The sequence below is a fragment of the Sycon ciliatum genome, chromosome 3, assembly GCF_964019385.1.
Source record: "Sycon ciliatum chromosome 3, ocSycCili1.1, whole genome shotgun sequence".
Taxonomy (NCBI): Eukaryota; Metazoa; Porifera; class Calcarea; order Leucosolenida; family Sycettidae; genus Sycon; species Sycon ciliatum.
The window spans coordinates 19,362,379-19,389,537 of NC_088645.1; the positions used below are offsets into that span (position 1 = coordinate 19,362,379).

Here is a 27,159-nt window from a genome sequence, read left to right on the forward strand (position 1 = left end):
ACTCAGAGGAATACACCAGTTGTGGAGGCGTTGAGGTTCCACCGAGATTACACTAGTAGTAGTATTGACATATCCGCGGCAAGCCGCTTATGTACAACGGCAGGGGAGAGAAATAGAGGTTGCGACTTCGGCGATGATTTTGTTTAGGAATGGGTTTGCTCCCACACTGGAGAGGATAACAAAAAATGAAAAAATGAAAATATAATTAATGTTGGGGAAATCCACGCTATTATCGAATATTCAACAATGACGGGTGTGGGGTTATACCAAATTCCCATAATGTGGAAGTACGTTATTATTGTTGAAAGCACTAGGTGATCTGCACTCTACAATGTGACCTGTGCGATTATATCGTTGAATGATTGCCTGTTCCGAGCCACCAAATGCAGTGTCTCCAGGTCCTTCAGACTCCGGAGACGCATGGACGTTGCCTTAGCTAATTCGTTGTCTATCACCACTGGTAGGGTGATGCGCGGGCGTCCGAGCCAGCCCCGATTCTGTCGCTGGAAATACGCTGTCATGCTCACCTGCGCTGGAGTTGCTTCAGGGAGGCGTAGAATATGACCAAACAGTTTCCACCGTGCTCTTCTGCTTAGTACGGATATTGGCTCGGCATTGCAGCGGGCATATAGGTCTGTGTTGGAGATAATTTCCGGGTAAGATATCCCTAATAGACGGCGGAGCTGCTTTCTGTGGAACGCATCCATTGCTGTAGCATCCCGGGATGAAAGCACCCACACGCCGCAGTTGTAGGTCAAAATAGATAGCACAAATGCATCAAACAACCTCAGGCGGGTTGCTTCAGAGATAACTTGTCTCCGCAACCACAGGTTGACAAGTGTGTTGAAGGCAGCTGCGGCTTGCTGGCGCCGGCGCTTGAGGTCTTCTGTGACTCCGTACAGTGAACCAAGCAACCGGGTGGACCTCCATCGTTCCTCACCTCTTCTTGCAACATCCTCTTCTTGGTATAGATGGGTCCACTCGGTCTTGGTAGGGTTGATGTTGAGGTTCCACTCTTTGAACACTACCTCTGCCTCTGTTAGTGCGCACGCTAGATGTTGACGGTCCGTGGAGTACAGGTTAACGTCGTCCATGTATGCTGTTTCGCAAGGTATGGACATATCGACAGTCGTGTAGGCTGTCCCTCCAATATTCAGTATGGCAGGTCTTGGCGATATCCTGGGACGCAGGCAACGCATTGTCGCTTCGAGATAACAGGTGAATAGCACCGGCGACAAACTATCTCCTTGTGGGATGCCTATTGATGTTGGAAATTCTGCCGAGAGCGCATTCTTTATCTTCACTCTTAGCCTTGTGTTGTGCAACAACATCTCCACCATTCGTACCTCATCTGTGTTAACTATTTGTTTCATTACCTCCACCAATCTTCCCCGCTGCACTGTGTCGAACGCCTTGCTCATATCCATTCCGAGGACCGTACATTGCCACTTGAAACGTTCAGCCTTGGCTGCCAGCCACCGGCCACACCAGACAATATCCGCGGTACTCCGACCCGGACGGGAAGCGCTCTGGGTTGGAGATAGGTAGGAGTCAATCTTTGGCATAATCCTGCGAAGTGTGATTGTTGACAGGCATTTGCGTATAGAGTTCAAGAGTATTATTGGCCTGATACTGGTTAACGGCCCTCTGGGTTTCCCTGGTTTCGGGAGCGGGATTAGTGTTCCACATCCAAGATCCATTCCACTGCCATCCGCAAAACATTGGTTTAGAATGGCAGCGATCTCATGTGCGACCCTCTCACCAGCATGCTTGATCAGGTCTCCGGGGATGCCATCCGGCCCAGCTGCCCTCTGCGATTTCAGTAATCTAATTGCCAGGGCAACCTCCGCAGCGCTGATCCTTTCTTCAAGATACTTCGAGCCCAGCGGTCTCAGAATATCATTTACTGCGGATGGATCCCGAAACTGCTGCCTGAAGTGGTCAGCTACCTTCTCTGCCGCTTCTTTATCGTTGGCGATTATCCGTCCAAGAGCGTCATGAACAACCAATGGCGCGGGAGACTGCCGCCGCAGCAAAGAGGCTGCTTGGAAGACCCTTGCATTGTTTTTCAGCTTCTCTACTTCTTGAGCGAAGGAGTCCAGGCGGGCTTCAGAGTTGTTCCGGGCGATATCTCGTATCTGGTGTAATATCTGATTCCGATCGCGTTTCAGTGATTTCCTCCCGTCTGGGCATTTTGTCGAGTCGATTTTTACCCGCAGTTCTTTTTGTTGGGCTGATAGAAGGGCTATGCCAGGATCATGGGCTTTTCGGCTACATTCGGCTCTCTTTTTATATCCAACTGTTTTTGTTGCAGCCGACTCCAGTGCATCCCTCACACCTCCGAAACGTGCCTCAGCTGATTATACTAGCGATTATACTAGCGGACCAAGAAATAGACCAAATAGACCAAGAAATAGTACAATATTTTTGAAATGTTTAGCCGTACCGGTAACGGTGCGCCCAGCTCATGCAGAAATCCAAATTCCGGCTCTTCGCTATGGCCCATAAAGTATGGGAGTATGGGTCACGCGGGTCACTTTTTACATGTTTGTCATGCACTGCATTTGACTGTGTGAATGCACAGGCGTTGCAAGTGGCTTGTACGGTCATGTAAACGCGAATTTTTGTACCGCGGCGTGTGTGAATGTACATACCACGCACTGCATGCACAGCATACTTGTACACGTTCCTCTATCACACATTGTTTTGTAATTAATGCATTCCGAGAGTGCGCTTTCTCTGTCCCTCCGAACAGCTGTCAACACCTTTATTTGCCCGGCATTTTCCTTTGGCACAGCACTCATAACAACTACTGATTCCTGGTGTTCCAGCAATGCCTTAGGAAGTGTGCACGACTACAATAGTACATGCACACGCCTACTCTTCTCTCGAATTCTACAACATTTACTATTGTATTCCACCTAGAACATTGACAAACATGCTTTTCTTCATCTAACAAAAGCCTCTATTCTCTCTTCGTTCAGAATCCCACAATGTAATCGCAACAGTCTGTAGTTTGACGTTATTTGTTGGTCACCCAGAGCCGTTGCACAGACTGCACTTGTTCTGGTATCTGCTTTATTTCACATGTACAAGATCACGCTCACATTGCACTGGTTTGAAACCTACATGTGAAGTGCTGCTTCTGTTTGCTTGTACATGGGTGGGGAAGCATGCATGTGTAATACTGCAGTAATAGTCTGTGCTTGTGTCCATGCATATCAGAAATGGTACTGGATAACCAATCAATAGTCAGTCGATAGCATTGAATATAGTCGATAGAATTGAATATGGTCGATAGCATTGAATACTATACGAAAGTAGTCGATACGTTTTAGGGTCAGTTGTTTCACCCCTAAGTGCCCGCTTCTGTGAGTTCCCTCTCGGGACCGGACACGAAAATTTACTCACTTACTTCAAGTGCATTGCTGTGATTTACACCTTAACTTTGTGGGCCTATGAAGGACTCAGTGGCCAATCAAGGCCCCGAGATCAATCACGGTCCCCGTGACCAGTCAAACTTTCACAAAATCCCCAGGACCAGTCACAAATTAGTTGACCGATCACAATGCCCCATGGACAGTCAAAAATCACCATACATGTGCAAGTGTGTAGGGCACACAGTTCGTGACTGTTCATGAAGAACTTCGTACTGCAGGATTTGTTGTGGAAACTATCATTCCCTATGAGCGGTCACGGGTAGAATACAGTTGTGATTCCATGCGAACAGTCACATGCGACATGTAGTTGTTACCAATATTTCCCTGTGAGTAGTCACAGGCAGAATGAAGGTAGTTCTGTATTATTCAAGCACATTTCTTTTCAAACAATCCTAAAGCCAAGAAGTGATGCGCAGACGGAATAACCGTACTCTTGGTGATACTGTGCCTACTCCTCCCCAGTTTTTGGTGCACTGAAGTGTCGCTGAAACCGAGACCTCAGGCCAGCGGAGATGCTCCGGTTTCACCACCACAGTTGCGTCTGCAACCACCTCTATCATGCAGTATTCTGTTCTCGAGGCTCGTGGTTTCTCGTAAAAAGAAAAAAAAGAAAAAAATTAGTAAACTGATCGCAATCATGATTAGTTCCTCCAGGCCATTAAGTACCCAATTCTAAACCTTATCTAAACAAAGTTCTTGTCAAAGCAGTATGCCAGTTCAAGAACATCTAGTCAGCTATCCATATCGATTTACACTTCTTGTGGGCTCTCGCCAATAAGCAGGCATAGCAGGCTACATTTGCACCAGGAATCACAAGAAGTTATAGTGAGTGAATATTTCCATAAAATATATAAGTAGAAGAAAAATACGTAATGGACAAATTGCAAATAGTATAATACACCTTATACCGGAGGGTGTACCCAGAGTGTTGACAGTGCTCAACACCTCGGAGGCAGACCGTATTACAGAACAGAATAACAAGGACAATCAAGGCTTGTTTGCTTCCACTTAGATACTTGTTCTCGTGTCGGCATTTGGACATCATTTCCAAGCGTTTGTTGAGGCTGGATTGTGACCCTAGCGTGTTCAGGATGTGGAACTTTTCTCTGGTACAGAGGGAACACCGCTTTGTGTTGTTGGAGTATGCTCAGGCGCGATCTTTTATCCTCCATTCGACTTCGTACGGGGTGTTGAATTTCTTCAGTTTCCAGATGTAGTTCGAGAATTCAGTGCTGCTAGAGTACTTTACCGTGCCGAAAACCCAACGACACCCCACTGTATGTCAACGTACACTCCAATCACCCACCGCAAGTCCTTAAGAACATCCCAGCTGGCATCAACAATCGACTGGCAAGCATCTCCTGCTCAGAAGCGGTTTTCCGTGACGCAACTCCCATCAACGCCAGCGGCCACCCTGGCACGCTAGTGTTCGAACAGAAAACAAGGAAAAAAAAAAGAGGAAGATATAATTATATGTACATGTACACTGCGCTAATATCACACTCACGCTAGCTGTATACTATAGCCTCCTGCCTACAACATCCACACACATTGCTCACCACCTCCTGCGCACACCATCCGCACATTCTGCCCTAACATTGCACTGCTAGCCCCTGCCTTCAACAACCACACACTCTGCACACAGCTTCCTGCCTAAGATAACACCGCGAGCCCCAACCTTCTCCTGGCATATGTACTGGCGTGGTCGGCACCCAACCTTAATGTTGCCTGATGATTGCGTGAGCATGAAACTTCAAGACGCAGCAAACAAGCCCTGATTGTCCTTGTTGTTCTGTTCTGTAATACACGTTATAGATAACGGTGTACCATAATGTTACATCAACACATTTTACAGAGTTATACTGGGTGTAGGAATGAATAGAAGATGTGTTCAAAGCAATAAACTGTGCAAGCATTACGTTGAACCCCAATATTGAAATGCAGTTTCCTGCAGTCAAAACAAGAGACTCAATCTTCTCCGGTCTACATCGCCATTCTCATGGCTAACACGACTTGATTTACTTTCTTACGATGGCGTTTGAAATGGATCGATGAAGTCTTGGATAGATGTCTTCCCTGAACGATTTCAACTGAGAGGAAGTTTCAGTTTCAACAAGCTGGACATTGTTTTTTTCTGTTGAGTCCTCCACTAGAAAGACAGAGCAACGCAAACGAAGGTGCCTGATGTCTCCGGACATTCCTGGCGATGAACATATTTTCATTGCCATCTTTTTTTACATTTTCGTCTCTGCATGGTCAACGGTGTTCATTTCTCGATCCACAAAGCAAGTGCTGCTGGTATGTTGGATCATTTGAAAGCAGTCTCCGTTCTAAGAAGATTGGCATGAAAAAATACTTGACTGACAATATTCTGAAATAGCTTTTCTGAACGACGAAGTTTTTTCTTCAAAGGTGATGAATAGCACGATCTACTAGACAGAACGTCCCATCAAAAGAGATTCTATCTGAAGCCACTAAGATCTTCGACCGCCCTTTGTTTTGGAGAGGAGCCCACACACACCTGACTCGAGCTACAAGTTGACTACGTGGAGATCGAGAGTTCTTGCTAGCTTCTGAACCATGTGAAGGAAAACAGTTTGTTGATCCCATGAATGCCTCCAGTTGAGTCATAATAATTTTATTCTGACGTGGATCCTGTGACCATTCACAGACAAAGTCGCGGCTGTTTGTGACTGGTCATCGGGATTCAAACTGGTGTGGCACTTTATGACTGGTCTTCGGGGATTTGTGACTGTTTCATTGGTGACGGGGATGGTGACGTGGCTGCTCACTGAGTCCTACATCGATAAACCAAAAAAAAACAGATATGTCTTATTACTGTTGTCTGATTATGGCCTGATCAAAAGGGGTAAGTAGCAGCATTCGGCCTTGTCCAGAGTCTTATCAACCACCACACCACACCGCTGCGCTCTCTGGCCGACCTTAACACGTTGCCACAGCTCACCATCAGCAGAACGACACTTCAGTTATTACTCTGCTCCTTCAGACAACAGCTGTTCTCGCTTACACCCTTTAAATTGCTAGTATCCTCAGTGTAGTCTATCTGTATTGCCTTTGCTTAGCCCTAATCTTCGCGCCTAGGATGCGCAAGTATGTTTTCCGCCCTTTTTGCCCCTAAGATGCACCATTATGTTTCCCCCTTTTTTGCTACAAAAGGGTGAAATTCACTATCTGTTACCCATTCTACATTATAAACCTTCACTGATGAGATCCTGATGATCGAAACAGCTGCTGTCTGAAGGAGCAGTGTACCAACTGAAGTGTCGTTTTGCTGATGGTGTGCTCTGGCAACGTGTTGAGGTCGGTCGGAGAGCGCAGCGGTGTGGTGTGGTGTTTGATGATCGTCTAGTGTGTAAAACTCAGAGTAACACCTAGTTATTTATCCTCTAGGTCTTGAAACATCAAATCGCAAGACAGAAGTGCGCCAAGTGTGCCTCACGTGGCTAGGGCTTCCAAAACATGCGCAAATCAACGCTGCCACGCCAAATGACTCGAGGAGGAATGCTGCTAGACCCACATGAGATACTCCTAGCGGCTAGTACACTCGTACATTTTAGCCAACAATCACAGGGAAGCGTGTCGCAATGCGAGTGGTGAGCCGAAAGATGCCAGCCCTGCGGATTGTAAACAGATGGTGCTTTCTGCTACTTGGGCCTCTTCAAGCTACTGGTGTTGCCTCAGTTCTTGGACTAGGGATTAGTGTTTTAGACACATTTGTAGCAATATATTGGTCCCCTGCCGTCCTAGCATTGCGCTGCATGACGAAGTCTTGATATGTTCAGTTTACTTTGTTGGACGGTAGCAATAATATTACATAAAATAGTTCAGGGTGAGTGTCGCAGGCTTTACCCTATCTGTGGATTGGATGGAGATCGATACCAAAGAGACCATCGAGAGTAACATGATCGCCAGGGTTCTTCACGGCACCAGCGCCCTGCTAATCGCTATCAGTAAGTCATGTATGTAGTTCTGGATGACAGTCTAGTCTTCTTTGGCTGCTAGGAAAGATAATAATTGTGAACGTTTGGATGTAGATTACTTGATCAGTGTATAGTGTGCCTCATTAACACAAGAGAAAGCAAAATAGCCCCAGAAAGATTTCTCTGAGTTCTCGGAGTCGCGCAAGATGATCCTCAGTGGAATTGAAAGAGCCAAATGACAAACAAAGGCAAGAAAGAAATTTCGACAGGCCCGTATCAACTAATATTCTGTTTGTCTGTAGCCTTAGACAGTGCTATGTTCATGTTTAAAGATCGTGCTGCTCACTCGCTACTTTTGCATTATTATTATGGCTACAGGTCTGTGTGGCTCTGGATCGCTTGGTGCCATATTGCGAAACTGCCAACCAGAAGATGGAAAAATACATGACTATGGCGACACTGTATATGTCCAGCCAGCGAATGATCCTACTACTATACATGTCAGGCCTGGTGGAAACCTCTACAAGAAGCCGTTCATCTTCACATCACCATGCGATGTATCATTCAAGGCTATTTCTCTTCTGTACTCGGGAACATGCTCTGTATCAGTGAGTTATGGAAGCGATGACAGAGTTCTTGATATGCTTCAATTTTCAGATCCAGATCCAGATCTGCTGACACGTACCTGGAATCGTAGAAACGTGAGCCTGACGAACGCTGCGTCCGAATCGCTTCACGGGTTCATGACAAGCAATAATACGAGCAGGTTCCTGATCACGATTTCCCCAGGGATATCTAATTATTGTCAATTATATAAAGTCGACCACAAAGGAGCAAGTGGACTGATCATCATTGGACAGGGTAAGCAATTGAATTATGGAATTCCCCAACCGTTTTTTACTCAGAACTGCTCAAGAATATTCTTGAAAATTCTTATGTCTTGAGAAGCGCTCTGTCATCTGTGTAAGTGTCGGACACCTCGGTTGCAGACACGGACTGCTGGTTACGGCGAGACCGGCACACTCGCTCGTAGTGGCCACGTTTTCCGCATTGACGGCACTCATTGTCCTTAGCAGGGCAGGTGCTCCGCGCGTGAGATGTGCCCCCACAAAATCCACACATCTTGGTGCCTGCGCCGCGACTGGCAAACTGAGGTGGTCGATCCCCTGACCGTCGTCCCGCCGCGTGTTGGCCAGCCGACACCTGTGACAGAGCCAGAAACTCTTTTTCTCCCGCCTGGGATAGACTCACTGAAGAAGTGCTCTCCAGGCACAAATATCACCAGGGATAAAAACTTACAGAGACACTCCATTTCCAGTGCGACAAACACCTCTTGAACACTAGATAGCAGCGTGAGTCAGTTATCGCTCCTGGACGGTCAGAACATACGTAGAGGACCGTCGGTCATTCACAACGCTGTTACCTCCAAACCAGCTAGTCGCGCTGGGCACAACAGTACGAAATAGAGGTTGCGATTTCGACGATGATTTTGTTTAGGAATGGGTTTGCTCCCACACTGGATCTCGCTTATAGAAATAACATAAGGAGGGAAGGTTATTTCTATAAAGCCTAGTTCACATTCGACGGGGCGCAACGGGACGCGACGTAAGGATCGACGGGAAGCGACGGGACGGTCTGACGGCGTCCAATGTGAACACCAGGGACGGGAACGCAACCGTACTACCATACGGATCGGGGAGCGACGGGAAGAGTTGGATCGATCCAACTTTTCACACCGTAGACGGGCGTAGACGGGGACGCAAGCGTACAAAACGGGAGAGATTTGAATGTGAACAGGCGACGGCGATGGTCGGCGTTGTACGCAAGGAGGACTTTGTTTTTTTGAAGAGCTTTTTGGCACCATCTTCCCCCGATAAAAGGGCGCTCTGATGAGAGTTCATCCTCTTTCTTTTCGAGATCTGCTGAGACTGTTGTGTTGATCTTCAGCTGCTGTGCCAACATGTCTTCAACGTCTAGTGCGTCTTCAGAAGTGTCCGACGTGGACTTTATGGAGAAGGTGAGATCGATTATTGCATGTTTCAGGGTTGGGGTCAGTCACTGGCTCTTGCACTTTGTCCTCAATGAACTTTTGACCCAAGACTATTCTATATGGATGAGAAGTACAAAATCAGAACGTACATGTACATCTATAATTGTGTACATGTACATCCATAATTATTATTATACATGCAAGCAAGCACTGTCTTCAATATGAACACCACCAATGTTGCAATCCAGAGCTAAGAGCCCCCAGCTCAGAACAATTGAAAGTTGCACCCAGATGTGAATTTTTTAATTTAATTGTGTACATGATTGTGTGTTTTGTCAGGTGAGAGAGTATCGGACCATTTATGACAAGTCAATGAGCAGTTATAAAAATGCTGCAAAAAAGAACAACGCATGGAAGGAAATCGCAGGTCACTTCGGAGTAAGCGCCGAAGGGGCCAAGAAGCGGTAAGTCCAATGTAAATCTAGCTATTATTGGCTGATTGCATGAGGATTACATGAGAAAACAATTTACATCATTAAATCACTTGCATTTTACTTTGCTTGCTTCTTGTGTATCTTAAATGGCGATTCTTTCATGGATGAAAATTGTACCCAAATTAAAAATTAATAAAATATGACTTCAACAGGTTTTTCGGTAAAACTGAACAAGTTCTAAACAAAACGTTACTCCCGTTGTGCAATGTTTCTACAGGTATGGCAACATCCGAACACGGTTCTCGAGATACCTGAAGTCAATGACTACCAAGTCGGGCCAGGGGAGGGATGCCGTACCACCCTTGTCGTCTGACCTGGAGCAGCTCAGATGGCTCCAAACATTTATCCGGCACCGCTTGACATCAACAAATTTTTGTGGCGCGGTGTCGGATGAAGGGAGTGCCTCGGAAGGGAACGAAGACACTCCCATCGATGTTGAGAAGGACGATGACGATTGTGCGATACTCGGTAAGTTCTGCCCTTTTTGTCGGTGTTCTTATCCATTAGCTGCATACATGTATGTGCATGGTGTGCATTATGGCATCTTTGGTCAAGAAATACTGATGCTACCACTCCTTGGTACTTGAGGTAATTGTCGTATTATGTGGACTGTTCTTTGTGTCTTTCAGATGTGACTTGCAAGGACGCGCCAACTCCGAAAAGAATTAAGACTGAACGGCCGTGGGGGAATCCAATCGGGAAACCCCCACGGCCAAACATCCAGAAGGCAATCGACAACATCGCCGAAGCGATCAAGACAGAGGAGAGGGAGGAAGATCCTGACAGGCTCTTCTGCTTGAGCCTTGTCTCTCACTTCAAGGATCTTCCTCCCCTTCGACGGAGTCTACTCCGAGCCAGGATTCTTAATGCCGTGGTGGAAGTGGAGTCGGCGCATCACCTCCAGCAGCGTCCGCCAGCATACCCATTGTGCAAGCCGCCAGCAATCCAGCCCCAACCAGTTATGCCACAGCAGCAACAGCCACCGCCACCACAGCAGCCGCTAAAGCAGTGGCAGCAACAATGACAGGCTCCGGCGTATCAGCAGTACAGTCCCCAATTTGACTCACCTGAACCCCAGCCACCCCAGCCACCGTCAACTTCCATTAACACCGATGACATCTCTAGCGTAACTGACGGATAGACAGTGGGACACAGAGCGTGTGAGCAAAAGAGAGAGAGTACGTGTGTTTGTTTTAACGTAGCGGAGGGAATGTGTGTTTGTTTTAACATAGAAGAGGGAGCGTGTGCGGAGTAAGGGAGATAGAGCATAATTATGTGTTTGTTTTGATGTAGCAGAGCGAGCGTGTGCAGAGGGAGTGAGAGCATGTGTGTTTGTTTTAACGTAGCGGAGGGAGCGTGTGCAGAGTGAATGAGAGAGAGAGAGCATGTGTGTTTGCTCTAACACAGTGGAGCGAGCGTGTGTGGAGTGAGTGAGAGAGAGAGAGTACGCAAAGTCTTGTTCAATTTTGTCCACTTTTTATTCAAACATTCTGTGATTTGGAATATCACACTAAACGATTGGAGGAGACCGCGAGTCTGGGATTGTATGAGCTTGTGTATGTGTGTGCATGTATGTACGTATGTATGTATGTATGCATGTACGTGTGTTAGTGATCCATAATATCGCAGTTTGAGTGTAGTAATACTTGCACTCGTTGATATGGAAACTAGACTAAAATACCAATGCACTGACCTAAAATTGGCAGCCCCATTCACGAAGATAATTGCTGTATCGTCATAGCATACTCGTAACTTTTGTGCACCTTTTAAAACGCCATCATTATTACTACTGATGGCAATTCTCACTATGAGATCTAGATATTTATGAGTAAAAATGTATGGTGTGTTTTTGTGCATGCATGTTTGCACAAATTGTGTTTATAAAGTATTCTTGGAACAGTGTTATTTCTAGTATCGGTAATGTACAATCATTTTATTATACTAGAAGTGAGCCAGATCAATTTCCTATACTCCCTGATGACTCCTTATATGAGAAAATTAGGATTCAGAAATTGCAGTTGAAGGCCATGGAGGTGGTGCTGATAATGTCACGACATAGAATATTCCAGCACAGCATTCTTTTTACATTTTTCCACCCACTCTTATAATGTATCATTATTTTGGCTTCATTGTTTTCACTTCTGTTGTTATGACATGAGGCAAGAGCTTGAGCTGCTGGGCTACAATAGACAGCTGTATTGAGTGCTTTGTATTCATTGTATTTATTTCCACAGTGAAAATAAAATGTTAATTCGATAGTAGATATGTCATGAGTGGAGAAGGAATACAGGACAAGTCAAGTGATAACTTTACATAGAAATTGGTACTTTGCTTTAAAGTTTAGCAGGATTTAGCATAAACAAACTGCAGCAAGCTAAGGCAGAGGACGAAATCATAAACTCAGACAGCATTTGCAAGGACATGGTATCATGGACAATATATTCAGGACTTAGATTTGCAAAGGAGTACAGTACATGCAGTTAGTGAAAGTCATACACATGTAGATGCTTTGGCAGCAGCAGACAACGGCGCAAGGCAACATCCATACCTAACTGGGTACAGTTCGTTCTCCGCAGCTTCTGACGTGCTTGAGCTGCCAGCCTACACTGCCATTGTCACTGTTGAAATATGTGCAGTAACTCTCGCGTACATCGGATGCTGAAACGGAGTAATTATTGGAGCACAGCTTGTCTAAGTCAGTGAATGACTTGTCGGTTGCTTCCGCTCTCCAAGTGCCCAGAACGAGATCATCGGATCGGTCGTAGGAATCAACGAATCCTTGTGGGGCGTACCTGGAGTAACAAAATGCTATAGGGATTCGAAGGGAAGAGGAACCAGTTTCCTTAACACATAGCAACATTGGAAAGTTCCAAATGGCCTTGAACTCATTGGCTATGGCCTCCCACTCGGCTGGCGTGCTGGGAGCAGCAACAAATTTTGGCCCAACTGCCTTCCATATAGCTTCACATGTCTCACGGACAATGTAACAAACGGTGCTCCTTCCCATGTAGAAATTGTACGATTGACTTTTCTGCGAATCCCCTGTTGCAAGATAGCGCAATGTTACTACCAGGCGTTCTGCCGCAGATATGGCCTTTCGCCGTATAGTGTTCCGATTGCGTTGTGGGAGTTGTTCCTCCACCAATCCCAACAAATGGTCAAACCGTTCAGGCGACATCCTGACATATCTGGAGAACATTAGCGCAAAGGAAAGAAACATTCTAACATTAATATATTTTGTAGAACTGTGGAAAAAACTGTAGAGCACACCAGGCCAAAGGACAAGGGTCAAAGTTTGACCCTAAAGTCAAAGTTTGACCCTACCATTCATATGACCTATGCTTGTGCACAGTTCTAGTGTCGTGCTGCTACAATTATGCAATACAAAGTTATTGTGGTATTATTTTTGGAGCACACAATGTCAAAGGACAAGGGTCAAAGTTTTGCCACAACCATTCATATGGCGTGCTGCTATGCAAAACTAGAGTACAGGATATACAGTGGTAGTACAGCCTATTTGTGATACAGTGGTACTTTTTACAGTCTTACCCATGAAATCCCATCCTGTCAGTATCCCTCAGCTTCTGCAACAGGTGATGGTACTGGCCATAATGATGGCGATCCTTCAGCATTTCTCTCTCCCACAACCTTTTCCGAGTGGAGAAACGTTGATGTTGTTGTTGCTGCTGCTGCTGTTGGAGCTGCAGAAGCTCCAGCTGGGCTCTTGCAAACTTCAATTTCCGTAGCAAACCCATGATAGGAACAAATAAAATGGAAGGAAAAGACCCTTCAAAGCCTCGGGTTTTTATACTTGCACTACTCGACAAGATGAAAAAAGCGAAGTCCACGACGGCGCCGAACGCCGTCGATCGTTGAACATCGCAACGATCTTCCGGTCACGTTTTGTACTATATTGTACAAATCGTACAGATCGCTTCAGAACGGGGAGCTGGCTGTTACGTCCCGTACCGTCCGCCTTACGTCGAATGTGAACTAGGCTTAACTTAGAACCTGCCAAGTTGGAAGGCTGTTGGAGTGCGCATCCAAGATGGGCTAAAGCTGTTAGCCAATTAGTTGTAGAACGTCAGTACCGTCGATCAGTGTACTGCAATGTTATCGCATGAGCTGATTGTTTAATAACTGGTGGTATAAGTGGACAGTATAGCGTAACTTGTAGTTCCTTGGTCTTTCTCTTTTTGTATAAATAGTATTATTCCCGTAGCTATGCAGAAGACGTTACTTCAGTAACGTCTGGCGCTAGCCAGGGTCCACACAGCTTTAATTTCCGTAGCTATGCAGAAGACGTTACTTCAGTAACGTCTGGCGCTAGCCAGGGTCCACACAGCTTTAATTTGGTATTTGTTTGTTTGTGTGTTTGTTTGTTTGTTTGTGTCACGCCTGGCGCTATCCCGTATCTGTCCCGTATCTGTCCCGTATCTGTGACTACAAAGGCTCTACAGGATTGTACATAACAGCTGTCCACAATTTTTGCGGGCTCCTGTATCTATCCCGTACCGTACCAATATTCGTCGTATTATGTATACGACTCCCTGATGTAGAGGGAGATTTGGAATGAAATAGGGAGACGAGGAGGAAATTAAATTAGAATAGACGCCGAGTAGGTGATAGGATGCGTCAGCACAAACAGCGTCAGCATAAACATACATGTACTTTGGAAGAGAGATCGCGTCGTCTCCAAAATAAGCGTGAACGAGCGATTCAGCGCCGGTCACAGGAAACGTCGGAAGAGAGATCCCGTCGACTCCAGAACGCCCGTAATCGGCAGAGTCCGCCGGTCCCAGGCAACGTCAGGACAGACATCCCGTTGAGTCCAGAACGCCCGTGATCGGCAGAGTCTAAGCCGGTCCCAGGAAACGTCAGGACAGACATCCTGTCGAGTCCAGAACGCCCGTGTTCGGCAGAGTCAGCGCCGGTCCCAGTGAACGTCAGGACAGACATCCCGTCGACGCGCAGAAAAACTAAATCTGCAGCCTCTTTTGCCGTCGGACAGGATACGTATTATAGGAGACTGTAAAGTTATGTAATGTCCAAATTTCCACGTGAGCAGCAGGTCACTCGCGTTGATTTTTCGACGTGCGAGCCAAATAACGCGAGCTGAACTTTCGCGTCGCAGACATCCCGTCGACGCGCAGAAAAACTAAATCTGCAGACTCTTTTGCCGTCGGACAGGATACGTATTTTAGGAGACTGCTAAGTTATGTAATGTGCTCCACAGGCAACCATGCATTCGGCGTCGTCATTGGCTCAACAGTTCAATGTACATGTCTTACTACAAAAAGGCCAGAAAATCCGATTACTGTATTAAAATCAACTAATTTTCGCTGGCGATTTAATTTCGCTGATTTCGCCGCTTGGTACCAACCGGCCAAAGTAAATCACAGGCCAAAGTTTGTCATATAGGAAATTGATGCATTATTGAGCAATGGCTGCATGTGAGAGCAAAAATACCTATCGATTTCAAATTTGACGTAAAATTGCGCGTCACGTCGGAAATAACGTGCATCTTAACCTCTCTAATAGAGAGGTTTCCAATTTTCTCTTCAGCCTAAATTTGTTGATTTACAGTGTAAGGAGATAAAACGAAAAGAAGGAGCAAACCAAAAGAAGATAATTATTAGAGAAATAACAATCCGCAATAAATTCTGCAAATACTTTTGCCTCAGTTCTTATAACATGTACGATGAGCTAGGCAAAAAAGCTTAAAAGCATAGCGTAGGGCCCTGAGCTTCCAAGCTCTCTCGTTTGGTATTTGTGTGTGTGTTTGTTTGTTTGTTTGTGTCACGCCTGGCGCTATCCGTATCTGACGACAAAAAAAGCATAGGATGTTATAAATTTTTCGATTTTTCCTTTTTTTTCAGGCAAATCCTCGGATTCAAACCCGCACTATCGCCCTACATGCATTCCCCTATACACTTCGCATTCATACCCATTCTTCCAACTTGCTTCACGTTATTATCTTGCGTTTGAAAGCCCTATTTAAATATTGCGGGCAGCTGTATGTGGCCAGCTGTGTTTGATGGTACGGTATGGTACGGGAGACGGTGTCGTATTACCCTCGATCGTACCTGTCCCGGACCGTACCATCAAGGACGGCTGGCCACAATGCATATTCAAATAGGGCTTTCAAATGCAAGATCACGATGTGAAACAACTTGGAAGAATTAGTATGTATGCGAAGTGTATCGGGGGATGCATGCAGGGCGCGCGATAGTGCGGGTTCGAATCCCAGGTTATGTCTTAAAAAAGGATTTTTTAAAGAATTTATAACATCCCTTTGCTTTTTTTTGTCTAGGTCATCAAGGCAAAAAAAACATAGCGTAGGGCCCTGAGCTTCCAAGCTCTCTCGTTATGGATGATTGTTTTGATATTGGAGTTCGCATTGAGTTTCTTTTCTTTCTCCACTTCCTTCTCCTATTTCTTTTCCCTTTGGATTTTGGCTCTATATTTTTCCACTTTTTTTTGCTCTCCCACCCATGGAAATATTTCCCGGTGGGTCTGGCTTATCGCCTTCGACAGAAGTGAATAAAGGAGACATCACATGGCACTTGATTGTTGCCCGTACTCCAGCGAATCAGCACCTTTCCCGCCGCGGGCAATAATATGTGACATTGCCCACAACAAAATACTTCCTCCGCGTCATCGAAATTGTCGCAGTTTGACTTTTGATATAAAACGGGGTATTTACTCACCAGCACTCGTACCAGAGGCAAGGAATCGGACATAGGCGATAGTCATCAGTAATGGGTGACGGCAAAGTTCTATTTTCTGTTATTGGAAGCTGAAATTTTTGAACTAGACGCAATTTCTTCGCTGATGTTGCTGCGATGGTAATTTCGACTCGCTGAGATCAGTCAGGCGTTGCAGCCTTCACATTTCTCGTGCTTATGGCCATTCACTCAAGCCTCATCACTGTTTTACCTTAGCTGGGGTGAGAATGACTTCGTGGAACGGGTGGCAGCGCTTGGTGAAACATCGAGGGGTCAGCAAACTAAATGCATGCAACAGCGATAAAATTTGTCGCTCTGGCTGAGACACTCAATACATGATTGTACCTGCAAGAGCCGTGTAGACTCGTGATGCACGCGCAGGTGCCGTACCAGTGATGCTGAAAAAGAGGGCGCGCTGGACATGATAGAACACTTACCTGCATGAGCTGTGACCACACAGCTAAAATAAATGGTCATGGCACGGCTAAAGAAAGTTCATTTCAAGATCGAGGTGATACGGCCGACGGTAATCAACCGACCTCGCAACGATCGTGTATTCTTACTAGGCTTCGTTGGTGGTGAAGCAGAAATCATCCAGAGCTAGCAGACGACAAGCATAGCAGCTCTTGTCCTGTGGAGAAAGTCAAAGCGTTTGAGATGAGGTGCGACCGACTTTCAACCTTCCTTGAAATATTTCGGAACGATATTTTTGCGTCCATTGACATCAGCGACGACGAGGACTTCATCTCTGCATGAAAACTTTCAGTCCAACTGTCCTGGAACGTTACTCTAGTCTTCAGACTATCATCCTGTGTAATACGTTTTGAATGGTTTAGCTTATGGAGTTGTCAGTAACAAGTGACAAGTCACTGGTCAAACTGCGACAATTTCGATAACGCGGATGAAGTAGTTTATTCGCCCGCAAAACTAGTTTATTTCAGCGATCGCGTGAATACAACTCTGTAGACTGTAGATCTACGACTCTCTACGTCTTTGTGGTCCACTATACAACAATAACACACACAGAAGTCTCTGCTGTGAGCACGGTGGCTCGGCAATGGCTTTATTATTGATATTATTATATCTCGAAGTAGTGGTTGCGACTTCGGCGATGACTTGTAAGAAAGGGTTTGCTCCCCACACCGGAGCTCGCGATATTCCGCCGACTTTACTTGACACTTGACTGACTCACGACTGCCATCCAGAGCACACGAGAAGTACATCGAACCTTCGACTCCGCAAACCTGCAAGAAAGCACCACTCCCTGCTCAATACACAGTGTTTCGGGGAATTCACCCCTCATCAGTTGAGCTTGAGTAGGCTGAGGAAGATTGTGCCTGAAGAGCACCACTTATATAGTGCTCTCCAGGCACAAACATCACCAGGGATACAAACTTACAGAGACGCTCCGCTTCCAGCTCGACAAACACCTCGTTTGCCGAGTCGAAGGTTCGATGTACTTCTCGTGTGCTCTGGATGGCAGTCGTGAGTAAGTCAAGTGTCAAGTAAAGTCGGCGGAATATCGCGAGCTCCGGTGTGGGGAGCAAACCCTTTATTATTATATCTCCTTCTTGATTTTTTTCTTGAATAATTGTACGCATAGGGCCTGATAAGAAAATTAGCACAAGACACTGCTGCTACTGTAGTCGCACAGCAAAACACACAGAAAACGACAAAATGTTACAATGAATGTAACAACACCCGTCCAAGCTAAGGGACCGACATCCCTGCCCCAGGACGGCATCTCGAAACCCCCACACACTAACCACACGGTCATCATCCAGCTTCACTTCAATCACTGTATTCTTCCCCTGCAGACTCAACCCCCCTGTCACTAGCCATACAATCTGAAGCTGTATGTAACCATACAATGCCCACGACGCACACACCACCCCTACGTTTTTTTAACTAAAAAAGAAAAGCAGTCGTAACTGCAACAGCCACATGGCCAATAAGAAAAACCAATACGATATATCGATAAACACACACCCAGCAGTCAGGGGTGGGAGGGTGGGATACAAACTGCACCAACGAAAAGCCACTGCGAAGTGACAGGAATGCGGTCCAGCACAACATTTTTGCTGACGCAAAAAGTTGTGGGGAAATCCCAAAAATCGGTGCGATTTTGCATGAGCCCAAATGTTCAAGTTACCCACAAAGACACAAGCTTTCCAACTCTCTTTGGCCGTTGGAAAGCGTACCGTCTTTGTGGTCCACTTCACAACAATAACACACACAGAAGTCTCTGCTGTGAGCACGGTGGCTCGGCAATGGCGACAGAAAAGGATAGCCCTAGGTACATGCCTTGCCATATACTCTGTGTTACCTGTCAAATTGTGTCATCCGATTCGGCTGCATAGCGCTTGCATAAATTCCCTATATTTGCCAATACGAGGTTTGGATTTGTCCAGTAAGGCAGACTGCACTATCCATGTTCCTGAACAACACTCTCGTTAACATCCTCGCGCAGCCTCTATAGAAAACAGCTCTCGGCCCTCGTATACGTCATAGAGATGTAAAGGCCATGGTAAATGCCAAGCATGTGTCTCGCCATACAATGGCTGGACCAGCTGCTGATGTGATCATGCCAAAACATCTGTATATAGGCCACAGTCCAGACTGTACGGTCAGGGCATCGACTCGGTAGGTACCAAATGGCCCCCCTGAACCCAGTCATTCTTCGTGCTCTTCACACCACTGCGATACCCACACAACTGAGAGCAAGTTAAGACGAGATATATCACTTCCGTGCCCAACGCCTCCACCTGTGGAAACATACAAGTCACAGAAGCGAAGCACAAACACAACACACAACTGCAGGCCAAAGAGGTACTGTACTGTATTTCTCACTAATTCCCCGACAGTACTCACACCCATCAAATTGTGCCACATTGGCAATATTTCCCTCACTCGTTTCCCGAAGGCATTCACAACCATGGAACTGCGGCATCAGCTCTCTCTTCCTCTCTCTCTCTCATTACCCGAAGGCATTCGCACAGACCAAACTGTGCCACTGCAGCATTAGCTCTCTCTCTCTCTCTCTCTCTCATTACCCGAAGGCATTCACACAGACCAAACTGTGCCACTGTGGCATTAGCTCGCTCTCTCTCTCTCTCTCTCTCTCATTGCCCGAAGGCATTCACACCCACCAAACTGTGCCACTGCGGCGTTAGTTCTCTCTCTCTCATTGCCCGAAGGCATTTACACCCACCAAACCGTGCCACTGCGGCATTAGTTCTCTCTCTCTCATTGCCCGAAGGCATTCACACCCATCAAACTGTGCCACTTCGGCAATATCTCGGTGCCACCGCGGCATTAGTTCTCTCTTTCCCATTGCCCGAAAGCATTCACACCCACCAAACCTGTGCCACTTCGGCAATATCTCCGTGCCACCGCGGCATTAGCTCTCTCTCACTCACAGCCCGAAGGCATTCACACCCACCAAACTGTGCCACTTCGGCACTATCTCGGTGCCACCGCGGCATTAGTTCTCTCTCTCTCTCATTGCCCGAAAGCATTCACACCCACCAAAACTGTGCCACTTCGGCAATATCTCTGTGCCACTGCGGCATTAGCTCTCTCTCTCACTCATAGCCCGAAGGCATTCACACCCACCAAACTCTGCCACGTCGGCATTAGCTCTCTCTCTCTCTCTCGCGCATTGCCCGAAGGCATTCACACCTACCAAACTGTGCCACTGGGGCATTAGTTCTCTCTCTCTCTCTCATTGCCCGAAGGCATTCACACCAACCAAACTGTGCCACTGCGGCATTAGCTCTCTCTCTCTCTCTCATTGCCCGAAGATATTCACACCCACGAAATTGTGCCACTGTGGCATTAGCTCTCTCTCTCTCTCTCGCTCTCTCTCTTCATTGCCCGAAGGCATTCGCACCCTTCGCACTTCTGAGCCGCACTGGGGCTCTCTTACACTTCACTGACAAGGATAAAGTAAGAATAGGATACCAGATATCCGGTAATCGGCTACACAACTATTTCAGACTTTTCGGTGTTTGTCTCATTCATGCTCGTTATTCATTATTCATGCTTTCGTAGGTACTCAACTATTTCACACTTTTGGTGTCTGTCGCATACATGCTCGTATTCATTATTCATGTTTCCGCAGGTACCCTTGTCTCATTCATGCTCGTTATTCCTTATTCATGCTTTCGTAGGTACCCATAATATACATTATAATGGTTTCTGTTTTTCATGTCCATGGATCATAGTGATGTTTCATCACTGCCTGGTTTAGCGGCAAAGCACCGAGAATTATGAGTAAATACATCCCTTGCACACAAATTGCATGACCCACCAGGCCCCTACATTATACTCATCCGCTTGTAAGACGCTCGTTGCATGGTCTGACCACTCATTCAATGCAAAATGAAAACCTTAAAAGCCCAAAACAGACATTGTTTATCATCATGTACACTTGCCTGATGGATAATTCAGCCCAGGTGGTATCTGAGGGGATTTATATGCCCTCGGCACAGGTGTGGCTGTAAAACATCCCACTTGTCAGATTGCCGCTGTGGGCGATTCCAGCTTTTTCTTGGTGGCTGCCAAGAACTCGGCTAGCCTCCTCTGCTGCAATACCGCTACTGAGAATAGGAGGCAGCCACATCAAATCCATCCACTTCCGTGCCACTCAAGTATAGCAGCATCTCTGCCATCATGGTATGATCATTCTCCACGGCCTCCAGACTTAGATTGACGCCGGCTCTCACACTACACCCGAACAACTTGCTGCTTGTGCAGAAGTTGCTTGCTGAGCGGTCGGGGTGTTGCCGCTACTTACTGGAACCCCGAATTTTTTTGTGAAATTCTCTCCACTCATTCACGTGGCCAAAGAGCCCATGCAGGGGCAGCACTGTGAGGTACGTCCATTATTACCATGATGTGAGATAACTCGCTGGCTAGTTGCAGCTGGCAAAATGCGCAACTGAATGCAGTACGCGACATACGGGTACCGACCGACCGAAAAAGCTGGCATATACGGATGACCACCAGCAGGAAAATCAGTGGCTGACTGGCTGTGAAGGGCGAATATGGGTGCCCAGCAACATACTGCGTTGTGAACAATGTACGAGTGATTACTTATACATGGTCGATGGTTTTACATGTTGATTGACAAACAGCAACATTCACCAGGCCTGCAGCAGATGCCACAATGGTTGGCTGACCAGTTGCACTGGACGAATCACTTGGCAGATTCTCCGCAGATAATACTGTATGTGACGGACTAGAAGTAGTAGCAATGGCCAAATTTGTCATATTCACAGCAGATGACACTGGAGTTGGCTGATAAGACGCAGCAACAAAGTTGGCTGGACAGCATCAATGGACAAACTTGGCGCCCCGCTGTAGATCACACTATATTTGGATGAACACCCGCAGCAGGCCGGCCGTACGTAACAATGACATGCTTGGCCGGCAGTTGACGTCCAGGAATCTGGCTGTTCAGCAGCAGAGGTAAAAACGGCCGAAGCTGAAAAAAACTAACCTGCCTACGCCCCGGCAGGGTGAATATTTGACTTGCCAACATAAAACAGCCAAGAAATCGTTCAATCACGTCTTCCCTCTAACCATCAGCATCGATTTTCTTTCCTGCTCTAAAGCTACAGTTGAAGCCCTTTTCTCGTCGAAAGAGCACTTTACCATGATCATGTTAGACCCAAAAATGTCATAGAACTCCATAATACAAACTGCACCAACGAAAAGCCACTGCGAAGTGACAGGAATGCGGTCCAGCACAACATTTTTGCTGACGCAAAAAGTTGTGGGGAAATCCCAAAATCGGTGCGATTTTGCATGAGCCCAAATGTTCAAGTTACCCACAAAGACACAAGCTTTCCAACTCTCTTTGGCCGTTGGAAAGCGTACCAAGTCGTAGTGTGAAGCATCGAGACGAAGATGGAATTCTTTTCGGAAATGGACGTCCCGGCAATGGACTTGCCACCAAAAAATGCCTATGTAGTAATTTCATAATTATTCTTTCTCGCTAAATATCTGAAACAAAACATCTATTGGAAAGAAGATGCGTCAGTATTGTCCGGCAGGTACACATTGTAATTTTCATTTAACCCTTTGTGCGCTCAACGAGCGATTTCGCTCGTTAATTAACTGGGGAAGTGTGTGTTGCTCCCTACATGGGAGCTCGCGATTTTCCTGCCGAATTGAGTTCTCACTTGACTGACCCACGACTGCCATCCAGAGCACACCAGAAGTCCATCGAACCGTCCGCCAGGCAAACCTGCAAAAGAACACCACTCCCTGCTCAAGTGAGAATTCAAGTCGGCAGGAAAACCGCGAGCTCCCATGTAGGGAGCAACTCACACTTCCCCTACTATAACCGAAGTCGCACATATCTCTTCTTCAGCATTAGCTGGTTGAATTAAATCGCCAATATTCGCCTCCTAATAGAATTGATATATGGGCCTCAACCAGCGAAAACAGCCCTTAGGGTCAACATTTTCAAAATTCCTTTTTAGTTTGAAATTTGTTGAACCACATCTACTGAAGGACCTCAGCCAAGAAAAAGTTCAATATTCCGATTCTAAACGGGTGTATTCACCAATATACAATACGTACTCTAACAATTTCAAACTTTGGAGCAGGGTGCATGTTTTCGCGCTCTGAGGGTCCCACAGTTTCTCGCCAGGAACACCGGCATCAGGCCGGCCTGGTTTCAAACATTAGGATTTAGGTATTAGTTTGTAGTAGTAGTAGAAAACTAGGTAGGCATCTGATAGCGTTGGGTCACCTCCGCCATGCCTCCAACTAAATCTGCCGTTCGTGGACTGGCGGATTCCGAGGTAAAGCTGTTGTGCTCCCTCCCCGGGATCGAGTCGTCGGTAGTAGATGTGATGAAGACGTTAGCAGCATTGGTAACGGAGTCCGCAGACCGCGAAGAACGACTGAATAACAGAATTGACGACTTATCGAGGCAAATCGCAGGGCTGAACGAGGAGGTTGTCGCCCTCAGGGAGTCCGCCATTGCTTCTCCTCGGCCTGCCACAGCTGACGAACCCCAGAGAACTCGTACTCCGCAGAGTCGACGGCGTACCCGTACGCGCAAGGGCCAGGCCCAGGATGCCACGCGGGACCAGTCCCAGGATGCCACGCCGGCCACGACTGATGAGGGCGACGTGCAGCATGCTGGCCAGCGCAACTTGGAGCTGGAGGACGACGACAACGAGCCCCAGACCCTGGACATCATTGCTGACGACAGCTGGCAATTAGTTGCACAGGAACCCCCCAGGGCCAAGAAAACAGTAATCTTTGTGGGCAACCTAGGTACAAACTGCTCTGAAGAGAGCATCAAAACTTTCGTGAAGCGGGGCGCTGAGGCAGTGGGATCAACGGCCAGTGTTCACAACAGCAGCATCCACACAACGCAGACGGGAAAGGTGTCAGCTAGGATTTGTATAGATGCCACAGACCTGAGCCTCGTGACAACTCCGGACTTCTGGCCAAGGCCTCTATACGCCCGGCCATGGGAGTACCGAGACCGCCCGAAGCCCAATCGACAACACCCTGCCGGCGCTGCGAGAGGTGACCCTACACTGGATGGTGCTGACAGCGCTGACGGCGACAGCTCGGCATCTGCTGGCACCCCGCAATGATCAGTGGAGCTCCGCCGCTCCGCTGGCTGGTGACCAATGCATTTGGCCTCACCAACAAGCTGGGAGAGCTGCAGCATGCACTGCTCAACGATAACGTCGACATAGCGGTTATCACAGAAATGAAGTTCTCGGCCCAGACCGTAGCCTCTGAGACAATATTTCCAGGATACTCGCCTCCCATCCGACGTGACCGGGATGCATTTGGTGGCGGCATTGCTGTATGGGTGAAGTCCGGCCTCCCAGTAGTGCACCTCGACCAGATTCCCACTGATGACCACGAAGTCCTCTGGCTCGCCGTGAGTCTTTCCACGCAACAATCTGTTGTTATCGGTGCCTTGTATCGGCCTGGATCCTGTGCGGACAACGACACCTGTCTGATTGAGTATCTTGGACCTGCACTAGACGTGGCCCGCACTCACGGCACTCACATAGTGCTAGCTGGGGATTTTAATGTCCATCACGAGACTTGGCTCTGCAGCAGCAAAACAGCTGTAGCTGGAGAGGCCTTAGAAGAATTGTGTGCTGAGCATCAACTCCACCAGCATGTCTTGCAGCCGACTAGGGGTCTGAACACCCTGGACCTCATCCTCTCCAACATGCCCGTTCCTATCGACACCACTGTCAAAGCGCCACTTGGTCGCTCTGACCATGGGGTTGTTCTTGCCGACTTTTACCTCACCCCTGATGCTGAGCAAGCTACCTCCAGGACTGTCTGGCGCTACAATCAGGCAGACTGGGGGCGCCTGCGGGCCTTCTACTGCACTACTGACTGGTCCACCATTGTGACTGACGACCCTGAAGAGTCCTGCAGGAAGCTAAGTGACGTCATCTCCAGTGGCATGCAGAAATTTATCCCCGCCAAGCAGCTTGCTACCCGCCCAGCAGACCCCAAATGGTGGACTCCTGAGTGCACCACAGCATTGAACACTAAAGACAAGGCATGGAAGGCCTGGAGACACAATCTTTTCAGCGAAGCCCGCAAGGCTTGCTTCATGCGCTCAGTAGAAGATGCTATCCTCGCGAATGTGGGAGCTCGCACATCCTGGGAACTGATAGTTCGTCGGAAACTGTCACGCGGAGGCCTGAAAGACAAGCAATGGTGGTCGGAGCTCAAATCTGCTGCTGGCGCCAGTCATGGCTCGTCTATACCATGCTTGGTAGATGACGCTGGTCACCAACTCCGTATGAATGCTGCCAAAGCGAACTGCCTTGGTCGCTACTTCGCCAATAAATGTAGCCTTGGAGATGATGACTTGGGCCCGGGGGATCTCCCTCATGTTCGCCAACCCGGGGTCACCCCACTTAGCCGAATCCACTTCCGCCTGCAAACAGTGCAACGCCTCCTGAACCAGCTCGACGTTGGCAAGGCGTCCGGTCCGGACAACATCCCTGCCCGAGTGCTGAAAGAGTGCTCCCATGAACTTGCATCGCCTCTCACGTCTCTCTTCGCCCTGTGCTTCCGTAAGGGTGTCCAGCCAAAGGCCTGGAAGAGTGCTCGAGTTGTGCCAGTCTACAAGAAGGGCAGCCTATCCAACCCTAAGAATTACCGCCCAGTCTCCCTCCTCCCCATCATCTCCAAAGTGATGGAGCGTATTGTGAACTGTCAAATTGTGAATCACCTTGAAAAACATCATCTCTTGTCAACCAAGCAGTACGGATTTCGCAGTGGCCTTGGAACAGCGGACCTACTAGCAGTGCTTGGGCATGATTGGTCGCTGGCAGCTGGTTCTGGTGGCTGTGCCCACGTCCTGGCTTGCGACATTGCTGGTGCGTTTGACCGCGTGTCGCACCCCGGCGTCCTACACAAAGCGGCCACTCTCGGTATTGGCGGTAGCCTGCTGCAGTGGCTACGGGACTATTTGCGGAATCGCACACTAAGCGTAATCGTCAATGGACAGGAATCTGCTCAATTCCAGATTAAAGCTGGCGTACCCCAAGGCAGCATCCTGGGACCCACCTTATTTTTGATGTATGTCAACGATGCTGAGACCTGTCTTTCCCCATCAACACGAATGGGTGTGTACGCAGATGACACCACGCTGTACACCATCATACGATCCAGACATGACTCTGCTGGCAGCATTGCAGACATGCAATCTAGCCTGGATCGATTGAGTAGCTGGGGAGAACAATGGCGAATTCGCTTTGAGCCGACAAAGTCGCAGCTGCTGCATATTGGCCAACACCGCAACCCCTGGCCACTCCCAGACCTAACGTTCGGAGCCCATGATATTCCCTGTGGGGACGAGCTGAAGCTTCTGGGAGTGACCTTCGACAGCAAACTCACCTTCAGACGCCACCTCCGCAATGTTTCTCTTCGTGCCGTAGCCCGACTAGGATTTCTGCGTCGAGCATCAAGTTTCCTTGGTCGTGAAGGACGCTTGACAACGTACAGAGGCTTCGTACGCCCTGTACTCGAGTACGCACCATTGACATGGATGGGCGCAGCCAACTCACACCTGCAAGGTCTCCACCGAGTACAGCGGAAGGCCCTTGCTATCATTGGTCCTGACGCCTTGCTGCAGAGCCTAGCTGCCCGCCGCCAAGTGTACGCTCTCACGTACATGTACAAGCTAATGTGCCTTCAAGACCATCCAGATCTCTCTGCGCTCGTGCCGCCTCGCCAGGAAGCTAGCCTCGTCCCGCGGACAAGGTCGCAGCTCCGTGTCCGCCACCAGCATCAGCTACAAGCAGTGCTCCTCCCTACGGCCCCCAACTTTCTCCAGCGTTCGTTCCCATATGGTGTAGTGGATGAATGGAACAGGCTTCCGCAAGACATGTTTCCGGATCCGATGCCCCAGTTGAAGTCTCTCCAATCCTTCAAGACGAAGGTCCATCGCCACTTGCGTCAAAAGAATTGGCTCTGGGCTACGGACTCCCTGTGAGGCTATGCCACCCGTCAATGAGTAACTACCCTCGTCCATCATCTCTTTCTTGTTTT

At 47.7% G+C, this 27,159-nt stretch overlaps 1 protein-coding gene across 2 annotated transcripts in view; it reads left to right on the forward strand.

The window, feature by feature from the left end:
- The first annotated feature begins 7,196 nt into the window (after positions 1–7,196).
- Positions 7,197–27,159, forward strand: part of LOC135812540 (fibrillin-2-like) — a 41,114-nt gene continuing 21,151 nt past the window's right edge. For both annotated transcript variants that reach the window (XM_065325869.1, XM_065325870.1), the window contains exons 1-2: positions 7,197–7,411; positions 7,760–8,242. In XM_065325869.1, the coding sequence (XP_065181941.1) occupies positions 7,327–7,411; positions 7,760–8,242 (568 nt within the window). In that variant the 5' untranslated portion in view covers positions 7,197–7,326. The remainder of the gene's footprint in view (positions 7,412–7,759; positions 8,243–27,159) is intronic.